The sequence below is a fragment of the Myxine glutinosa genome, chromosome 4 (assembly GCF_964187855.1).
Source record: "Myxine glutinosa chromosome 4, kmMyxGlut1.1, whole genome shotgun sequence".
Classification (NCBI taxonomy): domain Eukaryota; kingdom Metazoa; phylum Chordata; class Myxini; order Myxiniformes; family Myxinidae; genus Myxine; species Myxine glutinosa.
This window is the reverse complement of record NC_136264.1, coordinates 21,743,618-21,760,373: the sequence shown is the minus strand read 5'-3', so window position 1 is coordinate 21,760,373 and position 16,756 is coordinate 21,743,618. Positions and strand designations below refer to the sequence as shown.

At 38.8% G+C, this 16,756-nt stretch overlaps 2 protein-coding genes across 2 annotated transcripts in view; both read left to right on the top strand.

Moving 5' to 3' along the window:
- The window catches only part of LOC144891579 (uncharacterized), a 92,296-nt gene extending 92,105 nt beyond the window's left edge, over positions 1-191 (top strand). The window contains exon 31 of the mRNA XM_078775192.1: positions 166-191. Coding sequence (XP_078631318.1) covers positions 166-191 — 26 coding nt within the window. The remainder of the gene's footprint in view (positions 1-165) is intronic.
- Positions 192-751: 560 nt separating this feature from the next.
- LOC137425813 (uncharacterized) overlaps positions 752-16,756 on the top strand; it is a 173,689-nt gene continuing 157,684 nt past the window's right edge. The window contains exons 1-5 of the mRNA XM_078775191.1: positions 752-782; positions 2,826-2,939; positions 5,682-5,795; positions 8,539-8,652; positions 14,380-14,493. Coding sequence (XP_078631317.1) covers positions 752-782; positions 2,826-2,939; positions 5,682-5,795; positions 8,539-8,652; positions 14,380-14,493 — 487 coding nt within the window. The remainder of the gene's footprint in view (positions 783-2,825; positions 2,940-5,681; positions 5,796-8,538; positions 8,653-14,379; positions 14,494-16,756) is intronic.

Here is a 16,756-nt window from a genome sequence, read left to right as displayed (position 1 = left end):
CCATCTTTGTAATTAATTTTCATTGACTATACAAACAAGCAATGATACTTGTGGTAGTTACATGGATGACATATTGGCACATATAATGCGAGTGCAGGTGTATTTGTGTTGGTGTCAGACTTGCAGTTTTATCTGATTCTCCTCTCATGTGCTTTTGCCCAACAGTTTTGCTCATTTTCTTGCAGATATAAACGAGTGCTTTTCACACCCCTGTTCATTTGTCACCTGCACGAATATCCCAGCATCATTTTTGGTGTACCTGTATGGATGGTTACACTGGCATATTATGTGATAAAATAAGTTTTGTCACATAATATGCCACAATCTTCTATCCAATTTTGCACAATCTCTTGTTCAATTTTGCACAATCTCTTGTCCAATTTTGCACAATCTGTTGTCCAATTTTGCACAATCCTCTATCCTGTACCATCTACATTTCACAGCGTCCTTGATGTATAATATCAATTAGGCTCAACCATACCCAAATGGGCAGGAGAGGCGACTGCAGTGTGTGTGTGTGTGTGTTACCTGTAGTGTGTGTTACCTGTAGTGTGTGTTACCTGTAGTGTGTGTTACCTGTAGTGTGTTACCTGTAGTGTGTGTTACCTGCAGTGTGTAAAGGTTATCATACGTATCAGTTGGTATTTTACATCAACTTTTACCATAATTTGATTTTGTTCCTTGATGTGATTTATGTGCACGTTATTTACTCTGGTTCCTGACTTTCTCCCCACCACCATTGGTTTGAGCTATGCTGCAAGGCCGACTGACTAATGTGTATAGTCCTGTCTATTGTCCACCGCTCCTTTCCTATGTCATCTCTAGGCACTGCAAAACGTCATTGACGGGCACCGAAGGGGCCTCGGCAGTGACGCACTCTGAAAGGGAGCACTCAGTTTTCACTCTGGTTGTTTGTTTGTTGTACACCGCACCTTTCCTATGCCATCTCCAGGCATTGCAAATCGTCATTGCTGGGCACCGAAGGGGGCTCGGCAGTGACGCACGCTGAAAGGGAGCACTCAGTTTTCACTCTGGTTGTTTGTTTGTTGTCCACCTCACCTTTCCTATGCCATCTCCAGGCATTGCAAAACGTCATTGCCGGGCACCGAAGGGGGCTCGGCAGTGACGCACTCTGAAAGGGAGCACTCAGTTTTCACTCTGGTTGTTTGTTTGTTGTACACCGCACCTTTCCTATGCCATCTCCAGGCATTGCAAATCGTCATTGCTGGGCCCCGAAGGGGGCTCGGCAGTGACGCACGCTGAAAGGGAGTACTCAGTTTTCACTCAGGTTGTTTGTTTTCTTGCTTTCTTGTTGTACACCGCACCTTTCCTATGCCATCTCCAGGCATTGCGAAACGTCATTGCCGGGCACCGAAGGGGGCTCGGCAGTGACGCACGCTGAAAGAGAGTTCTCAGTTTTCACTCTGGTTGTTTGTTTTCTTGCTTTCTTGTTGTACACCGCACCTTTCCTATGCCATCTCCAGGCATTGCGAAACGTCATTGCCGGGCACCGAAGGGGGCTCGGCAGTGACGCACGCTGAAAGGGAGTTCTCAGTTTTCACTCTGGTTGTTTGTTTTCTTGGTTGTTTTCTTTCTTGTTTTCTTGTTTGTTTGTCCGGGCGATATCTCAGCCATCCTTTGAGCTAGGAAGCTGAAATTTCGGCACAGTAGTGAGCAAGTCCTTTGTCAAAAACTGTATTTTTTGTTTTTTGAATAATCAATTAATTAAGGAGTTATTTAATTATCAGCGATTAATTAAGTACTTATTTAATTAATTAAATTTCCTTTCTCTTCTGACCATTAACTCAGGCACCTTTTGAGATAGGAAGCTGATATTTGGACATGCTAATGACCAGGTGATTTGGCTGCAAAGGCTATTTTTGATTTATTAATTAATTAATTAATCGATTAATTATTCGATTAATGACTAATTAATTATTTTTTTTAAGTTACAGATTCTGATGAAATGGTGGTGGTTTATGTGTTCTGTTACAGAATTGATTAATAATTTTTTTTTTCATGATTATTATTTATTTATTTTCATTATTAATCATTTATTTATTTTCTTTCTCATTTGGCCAATATCTCAGGCACCTTTTGAGCTGGGAAGCTAATATTTGGATATGACAGTGACCAAGTGATGTGGCTATCAAGGATATTTTTGATTTATTGATTAATCATTTAATCGATTAATTATTTAATTATTCGTTGAATGACCTAATTAATTAATTTTTTAAGTTACAGATTCGGATGAAATGGTGGTGGTTTATCAAGGATATTTTTGATTTATTGATAAAACATTTAATCGATTAATTATTTATTGATTAATCGATTAATTATTTGTTGATTAATCAATTAATTTTTTTTTTTTTTAATGACCTATTTCATTAAATTTCTAAAAGATACATCTTCGGATGAAGCACAAGTGGTTTAGTTATGCGATTAGCCAATTGATTAAGAAAATATTTTGTGATAATCTTTTATTGATTTTAATTATACAATTAATCAATCAATTAGTGTACACCTCTCCCTTCCAATGCAGCCTCGATTAGCTGCACTGCGGTATTGCCGGGCGCCGGATGCGCCCCGGCAATGCCGCGCTGTCGGATATTTAATTATTTGGCACGGGGGTGGTGTACTTTGAATGTATCTGTACTTGTTTTTGTTTTGTGATTAATGCTCTTTCATGAGCCTCGATCTTGCACACAATAAAAAAAAAAATCATGCCATGATATTTTTGTTTGGTTCAGTTTTGTAATCCTGATTCGATTATGCCTCATTGTACCGCACTCTATCAACCTAACAGAACCTTTTTTGTGATTCAGATATCGATAATTGCAACCCACTGCCATGCGTGAATGGAGCAACATGTACAGACTTGGTCAATGATTACAATTGCACATGTTTGCCTGGGTGGATGGGAAAGAACTGCAGTGAAGGTACGAGATTGTACATTTTTATTAAACCTTAAAGCTTACCTGTGAGCCATCTTTGTAATTAATTTTCAATGACTATACAAACAAGCAATGATACTTGTGGTAGTTACATGGATGACATATTGGCACATATAATGCGAGTGCAGGTGTATTTGTGTTGGTGTCAGACTTGCAGTTTTATCTGATTCTCCTCTCATGTGCTTTTGCCCAACAGTTTTGCTCATTTTCTTGCAGATATAAACGAGTGCTTTTCACACCCCTGTTCATTTGTCACCTGCACGAATATCCCAGCATCATTTTTGGTGTACCTGTATGGATGGTTACACTGGCATATTATGTGATAAAATAAGTTTTGTCACATAATATGCCACAATCTTCTATCCAATTTTGCACAATCTCTTGTTCAATTTTGCACAATCTCTTGTCCAATTTTGCACAATCTGTTGTCCAATTTTGCACAATCCTCTATCCTGTACCATCTACATTTCACAGCGTCCTTGATGTATAATATCAATTAGCCTCAACCATACCCAAATGGGCAGGAGAGGCGACTGCAGTGTGTGTGTGTGTGTTACCTGTAGTGTGTGTTACCTGTAGTGTGTGTTACCTGTAGTGTGTGTTACATGTAGTGTGTTACCTGTAGTGTGTGTTACCTGCAGTGTGTAAAGGTTATCATACGTATCAGTTGGTATTTTACATCAACTTTTACCATAATTTGATTTTGTTCCTTGATGTGATTTATGTGCACGTTATTTACTCTGGTTCCTGACTTTCTCCCCACCACCATTGGTTTGAGCTATGCTGCAAGGCCGACTGACTAATGTGTATAGTCCTGTCTATTGTCCACCGCTCCTTTCCTATGTCATCTCTAGGCACTGCAAAACGTCATTGACGGGCACCGAAGGGGGCTCGGCAGTGACGCACTCTGAAAGGGAGCACTCGGTTTTCACTCTGGTTGTTTGTTTGTTGTCCACCTCACCTTTCCTATGCCATCTCCAGGCATTGCAAAACGTCATTGCCGGGCACCGAAGGGGGCTCGGCAGTGACGCACTCTGAAAGGGAGCACTCAGTTTTCACTCTGGTTGTTTGTTTGTTGTACACCGCACCTTTCCTATGCCATCTCCAGGCATTGCAAATCGTCATTGCTGGGCACCGAAGGGGGCTCGGCAGTGACGCACGCTGAAAGGGAGTACTCAGTTTTCACTCAGGTTGTTTGTTTTCTTGCTTTCTTGTTGTACACCGCACCTTTCCTATGCCATCTCCAGGCATTGCGAAACGTCATTGCCGGGCACCGAAGGGGGCTCGGCAGTGACGCACGCTGAAAGGGAGTTCTCAGTTTTCACTCTGGTTGTTTGTTTTCTTGCTTTCTTGTTGTACACCGCACCTTTCCTATGCCATCTCCAGGCATTGCGAAACGTCATTGCCGGGCACCGAAGGGGGCTCGGCAGTGACGCACGCTGAAAGGGAGTTCTCAGTTTTCACTCTGGTTGTTTGTTTTCTTGGTTGTTTTCTTTCTTGTTTTCTTGTTTGTTTGTCCGGGCGATATCTCAGCCATCCTTTGAGCTAGGAAGCTGAAATTTCGGCACAGTAGTGAGCAAGTCCTTTGTCAAAAACTGTATTTTTTGTTTTTTGAATAATCAATTAATTAAGGAGTTATTTAATTATCAGCGATTAATTAAGTACTTATTTAATTAATTAAATTTCCTTTCTCTTCTGACCATTAACTCAGGCACCTTTTGAGATAGGAAGCTGATATTTGGACATGCTAATGACCAGGTGATTTGGCTGCAAAGGCTATTTTTGATTTATTAATTAATTAATTAATCGATTAATTATTCGATTAATGACTAATTAATTATTTTTTTTAAGTTACAGATTCTGATGAAATGGTGGTGGTTTATGTGTTCTGTTACAGAATTGATTAATAATTTTTTTTTTCATGATTATTATTTATTTATTTTCATTATTAATCATTTATTTATTTTCTTTCTCATTTGGCCAATATCTCAGGCACCTTTTGAGCTGGGAAGCTAATATTTGGATATGACAGTGACCAAGTGATGTGGCTATCAAGGATATTTTTGATTTATTGATTAATCATTTAATCGATTAATTATTTAATTATTCGTTGAATGACCTAATTAATTAATTTTTTAAGTTACAGATTCGGATGAAATGGTGGTGGTTTATCAAGGATATTTTTGATTTATTGATAAAACATTTAATCGATTAATTATTTATTGATTAATCGATTAATTATTTGTTGATTAATCAATTAATTTTTTTTTTTTTTAATGACCTATTTCATTAAATTTCTAAAAGATACATCTTCGGATGAAGCACAAGTGGTTTAGTTATGCGATTAGAAAATTGATTAAGAAAATATTTTGTGATAATCTTTTATTGATTTTAATTATACAATTAATCAATCAATTAGTGTACACCTCTCCCTTCCAATGCAGCCTCGATTAGCTGCACTGCGGTATTGCCGGGCGCCGGATGCGCCCCGGCAATGCCGCGCTGTCGGATATTTAATTATTTGGCACGGGGGTGGTGTACTTTGAATGTATCTGTACTTGTTTTTGTTTTGTGATTAATGCTCTTTCATGAGCCTCGATCTTGCACACAATAAAAAAAAAAATCATGCCATGATATTTTTGTTTGGTTCAGTTTTGTAATCCTGATTCGATTATGCCTCATTGTACCGCACTCTATCAACCTAACAGAACCTTTTTTGTGATTCAGATATCGATAATTGCAACCCGCTGCCATGCGTGAATGGAGCAACATGTACAGACTTGGTCAATGATTACAATTGCACATGTTTGCCTGGGTGGATGGGAAAGAACTGCAGTGAAGGTACGAGATTGTACATTTTTATTAAACCTTAAAGCTTACCTGTGAGCCATCTTTGTAATTAATTTTCAATGACTATACAAACAAGCAATGATACTTGTGGTAGTTACATGGATGACATATTGGCACATATAATGCGAGTGCAGGTGTATTTGTGTTGGTGTCAGACTTGCAGTTTTATCTGATTCTCCTCTCATGTGCTTTTGCCCAACAGTTTTGCTCATTTTCTTGCAGATATAAACGAGTGCTTTTCACACCCCTGTTCATTTGTCACCTGCACGAATATCCCAGCATCATTTTTGGTGTACCTGTATGGATGGTTACACTGGCATATTATGTGATAAAATAAGTTTTGTCACATAATATGCCACAATCTTCTATCCAATTTTGCACAATCTCTTGTTCAATTTTGCACAATCTCTTGTCCAATTTTGCACAATCTGTTGTCCAATTTTGCACAATCCTCTATCCTGTACCATCTACATTTCACAGCGTCCTTGATGTATAATATCAATTAGCCTCAACCATACCCAAATGGGCAGGAGAGGCGACTGCAGTGTGTGTGTGTGTGTTACCTGTAGTGTGTGTTACCTGTAGTGTGTGTTACCTGTAGTGTGTGTTACATGTAGTGTGTTACCTGTAGTGTGTGTTACCTGCAGTGTGTAAAGGTTATCATACGTATCAGTTGGTATTTTACATCAACTTTTACCATAATTTGATTTTGTTCCTTGATGTGATTTATGTGCACGTTATTTACTCTGGTTCCTGACTTTCTCCCCACCACCATTGGTTTGAGCTATGCTGCAAGGCCGACTGACTAATGTGTATAGTCCTGTCTATTGTCCACCGCTCCTTTCCTATGTCATCTCTAGGCACTGCAAAACGTCATTGACGGGCACCGAAGGGGGCTCGGCAGTGACGCACTCTGAAAGGGAGCACTCAGTTTTCACTCTGGTTGTTTGTTTGTTGTCCACCTCACCTTTCCTATGCCATCTCCAGGCATTGCAAAACGTCATTGCCGGGCACCGAAGGGGGCTCGGCAGTGACGCACTCTGAAAGGGAGCACTCAGTTTTCACTCTGGTTGTTTGTTTGTTGTACACCGCACCTTTCCTATGCCATCTCCAGGCATTGCAAATCGTCATTGCTGGGCACCGAAGGGGGCTCGGCAGTGACGCACGCTGAAAGGGAGTACTCAGTTTTCACTCAGGTTGTTTGTTTTCTTGCTTTCTTGTTGTACACCGCACCTTTCCTATGCCATCTCCAGGCATTGCGAAACGTCATTGCCGGGCACCGAAGGGGGCTCGGCAGTGACGCACGCTGAAAGGGAGTTCTCAGTTTTCACTCTGGTTGTTTGTTTTCTTGCTTTCTTGTTGTACACCGCACCTTTCCTATGCCATCTCCAGGCATTGCGAAACGTCATTGCCGGGCACCGAAGGGGGCTCGGCAGTGACGCACGCTGAAAGGGAGTTCTCAGTTTTCACTCTGGTTGTTTGTTTTCTTGGTTGTTTTCTTTCTTGTTTTCTTGTTTGTTTGTCCGGGCGATATCTCAGCCATCCTTTGAGCTAGGAAGCTGAAATTTCGGCACAGTAGTGAGCAAGTCCTTTGTCAAAAACTGTATTTTTTGTTTTTTGAATAATCAATTAATTAAGGAGTTATTTAATTATCAGCGATTAATTAAGTACTTATTTAATTAATTAAATTTCCTTTCTCTTCTGACCATTAACTCAGGCACCTTTTGAGATAGGAAGCTGATATTTGGACATGCTAATGACCAGGTGATTTGGCTGCAAAGGCTATTTTTGATTAATTAATTAATTAATTAATCGATTAATTATTCGATTAATGACTAATTAATTATTTTTTTTAAGTTACAGATTCTGATGAAATGGTGGTGGTTTATGTGTTCTGTTACAGAATTGATTAATAATTTTTTTTTTCATGATTATTATTTATTTATTTTCATTATTATTCATTTATTTATTTTCTTTCTCATTTGGCCAATATCTCAGGCACCTTTTGAGCTGGGAAGCTAATATTTGGATATGACAGTGACCAAGTGATGTGGCTATCAAGGATATTTTTGATTTATTGATTAATCATTTAATCGATTAATTATTTAATTATTCGTTGAATGACCTAATTAATTAATTTTTTAAGTTACAGATTCGGATGAAATGGTGGTGGTTTATCAAGGATATTTTTGATTTATTGATAAAACATTTAATCGATTAATTATTTATTGATTAATCGATTAATTATTTGTTGATTAATCAATTAATTATTTAATTTTTTTTAATGACCTATTTCATTAAATTTCTAAAAGATACATCTTCGGATGAAGCACAAGTGGTTTAGTTATGCGATTAGCCAATTGATTAAGAAAATATTTTGTGATAATCTTTTATTGATTTTAATTATACAATTAATCAATCAATTAGTGTACACCTCTCCCTTCCAATGCAGCCTCGATTAGCTGCACTGCGGTATTGCCGGGCGCCAGATGCGCCCCGGCAATGCCGCGCTGTCGGATATTTAATTATTTGGCACGGGGGTGGTGTACTTTGAATGTATCTGTACTTGTTTTTGTTTTGTGATTAATGCTCTTTCATGAGCCTCGATCTTGTACACAATAAAAAAAAAATCATGCCATGATATTTTTGTCTGGTTCAGTTTTGTAATCCTGATTCGATTATGCCTCATTGTACCGCACTCTATCAACCTAACAGAACCTTTTTTGTGATTCAGATATCGATAATTGCAACCCGCTGCCATGCGTGAATGGAGCAACATGTACAGACTTGGTCAATGATTACAATTGCACATGTTTGCCTGGGTGGATGGGAAAGAACTGCAGTGAAGGTACGAGATTGTACATTTTTATTAAACCTTAAAGCTTACCTGTGAGCCATCTTTGTAATTAATTTTCATTGACTATACAAACAAGCAATGATACTTGTGGTAGTTACATGGATGACATATTGGCACATATAATGCGAGTGCAGGTGTATTTGTGTTGGTGTCAGACTTGCAGTTTTATCTGATTCTCCTCTCATGTGCTTTTGCCCAACAGTTTTGCTCATTTTCTTGCAGATATAAACGAGTGCTTTTCACACCCCTGTTCATTTGTCACCTGCACGAATATCCCAGCATCATTTTTGGTGTACCTGTATGGATGGTTACACTGGCATATTATGTGATAAAATAAGTTTTGTCACATAATATGCCACAATCTTCTATCCAATTTTGCACAATCTCTTGTTCAATTTTGCACAATCTCTTGTCCAATTTTGCACAATCTGTTGTCCAATTTTGCACAATCCTCTATCCTGTACCATCTACATTTCACAGCGTCCTTGATGTATAATATCAATTAGGCTCAACCATACCCAAATGGGCAGGAGAGGCGACTGCAGTGTGTGTGTGTGTGTGTTACCTGTAGTGTGTGTTACCTGTAGTGTGTGTTACCTGTAGTGTGTGTTACCTGTAGTGTGTTACCTGTAGTGTGTGTTACCTGCAGTGTGTAAAGGTTATCATACGTATCAGTTGGTATTTTACATCAACTTTTACCATAATTTGATTTTGTTCCTTGATGTGATTTATGTGCACGTTATTTACTCTGGTTCCTGACTTTCTCCCCACCACCATTGGTTTGAGCTATGCTGCAAGGCCGACTGACTAATGTGTATAGTCCTGTCTATTGTCCACCGCTCCTTTCCTATGTCATCTCTAGGCACTGCAAAACGTCATTGACGGGCACCGAAGGGGCCTCGGCAGTGACGCACTCTGAAAGGGAGCACTCAGTTTTCACTCTGGTTGTTTGTTTGTTGTACACCGCACCTTTCCTATGCCATCTCCAGGCATTGCAAATCGTCATTGCTGGGCACCGAAGGGGGCTCGGCAGTGACGCACGCTGAAAGGGAGCACTCAGTTTTCACTCTGGTTGTTTGTTTGTTGTCCACCTCACCTTTCCTATGCCATCTCCAGGCATTGCAAAACGTCATTGCCGGGCACCGAAGGGGGCTCGGCAGTGACGCACTCTGAAAGGGAGCACTCAGTTTTCACTCTGGTTGTTTGTTTGTTGTACACCGCACCTTTCCTATGCCATCTCCAGGCATTGCAAATCGTCATTGCTGGGCCCCGAAGGGGGCTCGGCAGTGACGCACGCTGAAAGGGAGTACTCAGTTTTCACTCAGGTTGTTTGTTTTCTTGCTTTCTTGTTGTACACCGCACCTTTCCTATGCCATCTCCAGGCATTGCGAAACGTCATTGCCGGGCACCGAAGGGGGCTCGGCAGTGACGCACGCTGAAAGAGAGTTCTCAGTTTTCACTCTGGTTGTTTGTTTTCTTGCTTTCTTGTTGTACACCGCACCTTTCCTATGCCATCTCCAGGCATTGCGAAACGTCATTGCCGGGCACCGAAGGGGGCTCGGCAGTGACGCACGCTGAAAGGGAGTTCTCAGTTTTCACTCTGGTTGTTTGTTTTCTTGGTTGTTTTCTTTCTTGTTTTCTTGTTTGTTTGTCCGGGCGATATCTCAGCCATCCTTTGAGCTAGGAAGCTGAAATTTCGGCACAGTAGTGAGCAAGTCCTTTGTCAAAAACTGTATTTTTTGTTTTTTGAATAATCAATTAATTAAGGAGTTATTTAATTATCAGCGATTAATTAAGTACTTATTTAATTAATTAAATTTCCTTTCTCTTCTGACCATTAACTCAGGCACCTTTTGAGATAGGAAGCTGATATTTGGACATGCTAATGACCAGGTGATTTGGCTGCAAAGGCTATTTTTGATTTATTAATTAATTAATTAATCGATTAATTATTCGATTAATGACTAATTAATTATTTTTTTTAAGTTACAGATTCTGATGAAATGGTGGTGGTTTATGTGTTCTGTTACAGAATTGATTAATAATTTTTTTTTTCATGATTATTATTTATTTATTTTCATTATTAATCATTTATTTATTTTCTTTCTCATTTGGCCAATATCTCAGGCACCTTTTGAGCTGGGAAGCTAATATTTGGATATGACAGTGACCAAGTGATGTGGCTATCAAGGATATTTTTGATTTATTGATTAATCATTTAATCGATTAATTATTTAATTATTCGTTGAATGACCTAATTAATTAATTTTTTAAGTTACAGATTCGGATGAAATGGTGGTGGTTTATCAAGGATATTTTTGATTTATTGATAAAACATTTAATCGATTAATTATTTATTGATTAATCGATTAATTATTTGTTGATTAATCAATTAATTTTTTTTTTTTTTAATGACCTATTTCATTAAATTTCTAAAAGATACATCTTCGGATGAAGCACAAGTGGTTTAGTTATGCGATTAGCCAATTGATTAAGAAAATATTTTGTGATAATCTTTTATTGATTTTAATTATACAATTAATCAATCAATTAGTGTACACCTCTCCCTTCCAATGCAGCCTCGATTAGCTGCACTGCGGTATTGCCGGGCGCCGGATGCGCCCCGGCAATGCCGCGCTGTCGGATATTTAATTATTTGGCACGGGGGTGGTGTACTTTGAATGTATCTGTACTTGTTTTTGTTTTGTGATTAATGCTCTTTCATGAGCCTCGATCTTGCACACAATAAAAAAAAAAATCATGCCATGATATTTTTGTTTGGTTCAGTTTTGTAATCCTGATTCGATTATGCCTCATTGTACCGCACTCTATCAACCTAACAGAACCTTTTTTGTGATTCAGATATCGATAATTGCAACCCACTGCCATGCGTGAATGGAGCAACATGTACAGACTTGGTCAATGATTACAATTGCACATGTTTGCCTGGGTGGATGGGAAAGAACTGCAGTGAAGGTACGAGATTGTACATTTTTATTAAACCTTAAAGCTTACCTGTGAGCCATCTTTGTAATTAATTTTCAATGACTATACAAACAAGCAATGATACTTGTGGTAGTTACATGGATGACATATTGGCACATATAATGCGAGTGCAGGTGTATTTGTGTTGGTGTCAGACTTGCAGTTTTATCTGATTCTCCTCTCATGTGCTTTTGCCCAACAGTTTTGCTCATTTTCTTGCAGATATAAACGAGTGCTTTTCACACCCCTGTTCATTTGTCACCTGCACGAATATCCCAGCATCATTTTTGGTGTACCTGTATGGATGGTTACACTGGCATATTATGTGATAAAATAAGTTTTGTCACATAATATGCCACAATCTTCTATCCAATTTTGCACAATCTCTTGTTCAATTTTGCACAATCTCTTGTCCAATTTTGCACAATCTGTTGTCCAATTTTGCACAATCCTCTATCCTGTACCATCTACATTTCACAGCGTCCTTGATGTATAATATCAATTAGCCTCAACCATACCCAAATGGGCAGGAGAGGCGACTGCAGTGTGTGTGTGTGTGTTACCTGTAGTGTGTGTTACCTGTAGTGTGTGTTACCTGTAGTGTGTGTTACATGTAGTGTGTTACCTGTAGTGTGTGTTACCTGCAGTGTGTAAAGGTTATCATACGTATCAGTTGGTATTTTACATCAACTTTTACCATAATTTGATTTTGTTCCTTGATGTGATTTATGTGCACGTTATTTACTCTGGTTCCTGACTTTCTCCCCACCACCATTGGTTTGAGCTATGCTGCAAGGCCGACTGACTAATGTGTATAGTCCTGTCTATTGTCCACCGCTCCTTTCCTATGTCATCTCTAGGCACTGCAAAACGTCATTGACGGGCACCGAAGGGGGCTCGGCAGTGACGCACTCTGAAAGGGAGCACTCGGTTTTCACTCTGGTTGTTTGTTTGTTGTCCACCTCACCTTTCCTATGCCATCTCCAGGCATTGCAAAACGTCATTGCCGGGCACCGAAGGGGGCTCGGCAGTGACGCACTCTGAAAGGGAGCACTCAGTTTTCACTCTGGTTGTTTGTTTGTTGTACACCGCACCTTTCCTATGCCATCTCCAGGCATTGCAAATCGTCATTGCTGGGCACCGAAGGGGGCTCGGCAGTGACGCACGCTGAAAGGGAGTACTCAGTTTTCACTCAGGTTGTTTGTTTTCTTGCTTTCTTGTTGTACACCGCACCTTTCCTATGCCATCTCCAGGCATTGCGAAACGTCATTGCCGGGCACCGAAGGGGGCTCGGCAGTGACGCACGCTGAAAGGGAGTTCTCAGTTTTCACTCTGGTTGTTTGTTTTCTTGCTTTCTTGTTGTACACCGCACCTTTCCTATGCCATCTCCAGGCATTGCGAAACGTCATTGCCGGGCACCGAAGGGGGCTCGGCAGTGACGCACGCTGAAAGGGAGTTCTCAGTTTTCACTCTGGTTGTTTGTTTTCTTGGTTGTTTTCTTTCTTGTTTTCTTGTTTGTTTGTCCGGGCGATATCTCAGCCATCCTTTGAGCTAGGAAGCTGAAATTTCGGCACAGTAGTGAGCAAGTCCTTTGTCAAAAACTGTATTTTTTGTTTTTTGAATAATCAATTAATTAAGGAGTTATTTAATTATCAGCGATTAATTAAGTACTTATTTAATTAATTAAATTTCCTTTCTCTTCTGACCATTAACTCAGGCACCTTTTGAGATAGGAAGCTGATATTTGGACATGCTAATGACCAGGTGATTTGGCTGCAAAGGCTATTTTTGATTTATTAATTAATTAATTAATCGATTAATTATTCGATTAATGACTAATTAATTATTTTTTTTAAGTTACAGATTCTGATGAAATGGTGGTGGTTTATGTGTTCTGTTACAGAATTGATTAATAATTTTTTTTTTCATGATTATTATTTATTTATTTTCATTATTAATCATTTATTTATTTTCTTTCTCATTTGGCCAATATCTCAGGCACCTTTTGAGCTGGGAAGCTAATATTTGGATATGACAGTGACCAAGTGATGTGGCTATCAAGGATATTTTTGATTTATTGATTAATCATTTAATCGATTAATTATTTAATTATTCGTTGAATGACCTAATTAATTAATTTTTTAAGTTACAGATTCGGATGAAATGGTGGTGGTTTATCAAGGATATTTTTGATTTATTGATAAAACATTTAATCGATTAATTATTTATTGATTAATCGATTAATTATTTGTTGATTAATCAATTAATTTTTTTTTTTTTTAATGACCTATTTCATTAAATTTCTAAAAGATACATCTTCGGATGAAGCACAAGTGGTTTAGTTATGCGATTAGAAAATTGATTAAGAAAATATTTTGTGATAATCTTTTATTGATTTTAATTATACAATTAATCAATCAATTAGTGTACACCTCTCCCTTCCAATGCAGCCTCGATTAGCTGCACTGCGGTATTGCCGGGCGCCGGATGCGCCCCGGCAATGCCGCGCTGTCGGATATTTAATTATTTGGCACGGGGGTGGTGTACTTTGAATGTATCTGTACTTGTTTTTGTTTTGTGATTAATGCTCTTTCATGAGCCTCGATCTTGCACACAATAAAAAAAAAAATCATGCCATGATATTTTTGTTTGGTTCAGTTTTGTAATCCTGATTCGATTATGCCTCATTGTACCGCACTCTATCAACCTAACAGAACCTTTTTTGTGATTCAGATATCGATAATTGCAACCCGCTGCCATGCGTGAATGGAGCAACATGTACAGACTTGGTCAATGATTACAATTGCACATGTTTGCCTGGGTGGATGGGAAAGAACTGCAGTGAAGGTACGAGATTGTACATTTTTATTAAACCTTAAAGCTTACCTGTGAGCCATCTTTGTAATTAATTTTCAATGACTATACAAACAAGCAATGATACTTGTGGTAGTTACATGGATGACATATTGGCACATATAATGCGAGTGCAGGTGTATTTGTGTTGGTGTCAGACTTGCAGTTTTATCTGATTCTCCTCTCATGTGCTTTTGCCCAACAGTTTTGCTCATTTTCTTGCAGATATAAACGAGTGCTTTTCACACCCCTGTTCATTTGTCACCTGCACGAATATCCCAGCATCATTTTTGGTGTACCTGTATGGATGGTTACACTGGCATATTATGTGATAAAATAAGTTTTGTCACATAATATGCCACAATCTTCTATCCAATTTTGCACAATCTCTTGTTCAATTTTGCACAATCTCTTGTCCAATTTTGCACAATCTGTTGTCCAATTTTGCACAATCCTCTATCCTGTACCATCTACATTTCACAGCGTCCTTGATGTATAATATCAATTAGCCTCAACCATACCCAAATGGGCAGGAGAGGCGACTGCAGTGTGTGTGTGTGTGTTACCTGTAGTGTGTGTTACCTGTAGTGTGTGTTACCTGTAGTGTGTGTTACATGTAGTGTGTTACCTGTAGTGTGTGTTACCTGCAGTGTGTAAAGGTTATCATACGTATCAGTTGGTATTTTACATCAACTTTTACCATAATTTGATTTTGTTCCTTGATGTGATTTATGTGCACGTTATTTACTCTGGTTCCTGACTTTCTCCCCACCACCATTGGTTTGAGCTATGCTGCAAGGCCGACTGACTAATGTGTATAGTCCTGTCTATTGTCCACCGCTCCTTTCCTATGTCATCTCTAGGCACTGCAAAACGTCATTGACGGGCACCGAAGGGGGCTCGGCAGTGACGCACTCTGAAAGGGAGCACTCAGTTTTCACTCTGGTTGTTTGTTTGTTGTCCACCTCACCTTTCCTATGCCATCTCCAGGCATTGCAAAACGTCATTGCCGGGCACCGAAGGGGGCTCGGCAGTGACGCACTCTGAAAGGGAGCACTCAGTTTTCACTCTGGTTGTTTGTTTGTTGTACACCGCACCTTTCCTATGCCATCTCCAGGCATTGCAAATCGTCATTGCTGGGCACCGAAGGGGGCTCGGCAGTGACGCACGCTGAAAGGGAGTACTCAGTTTTCACTCAGGTTGTTTGTTTTCTTGCTTTCTTGTTGTACACCGCACCTTTCCTATGCCATCTCCAGGCATTGCGAAACGTCATTGCCGGGCACCGAAGGGGGCTCGGCAGTGACGCACGCTGAAAGGGAGTTCTCAGTTTTCACTCTGGTTGTTTGTTTTCTTGCTTTCTTGTTGTACACCGCACCTTTCCTATGCCATTTCCAGGCATTGCGAAACGTCATTGCCGGGCACCGAAGGGGGCTCGGCAGTGACGCACGCTGAAAGGGAGTTCTCAGTTTTCACTCTGGTTGTTTGTTTTCTTGGTTGTTTTCTTTCTTGTTTTCTTGTTTGTTTGTCCGGGCGATATCTCAGCCATCCTTTGAGCTAGGAAGCTGAAATTTCGGCACAGTAGTGAGCAAGTCCTTTGTCAAAAACTGTATTTTTTGTTTTTTGAATAATCAATTAATTAAGGAGTTATTTAATTATCAGCGATTAATTAAGTACTTATTTAATTAATTAAATTTCCTTTCTCTTCTGACCATTAACTCAGGCACCTTTTGAGATAGGAAGCTGATATTTGGACATGCTAATGACCAGGTGATTTGGCTGCAAAGGCTATTTTTGATTTATTAATTAATTAATTAATCGATTAATTATTCGATTAATGACTAATTAATTATTTTTTTTAAGTTACAGATTCTGATGAAATGGTGGTGGTTTATGTGTTCTGTTACAGAATTGATTAATAATTTTTTTTTTCATGATTATTATTTATTTATTTTCATTATTAATCATTTATTTATTTTCTTTCTCATTTGGCCAATATCTCAGGCACCTTTTGAGCTGGGAAGCTAATATTTGGATATGACAGTGACCAAGTGATGTGGCTATCAAGGATATTTTTGATTTATTGATTAATCATTTAATCGATTAATTATTTAATTATTCGTTGAATGACCTAATTAATTAATTTTTTAAGTTACAGATTCGGATGAAATGGTGGTGGTTTATCAAGGATATTTTTGATTTATTGATAAAACATTTAATCGATTAATTATTTATTGATTAATCGATTAATTATTTGTTG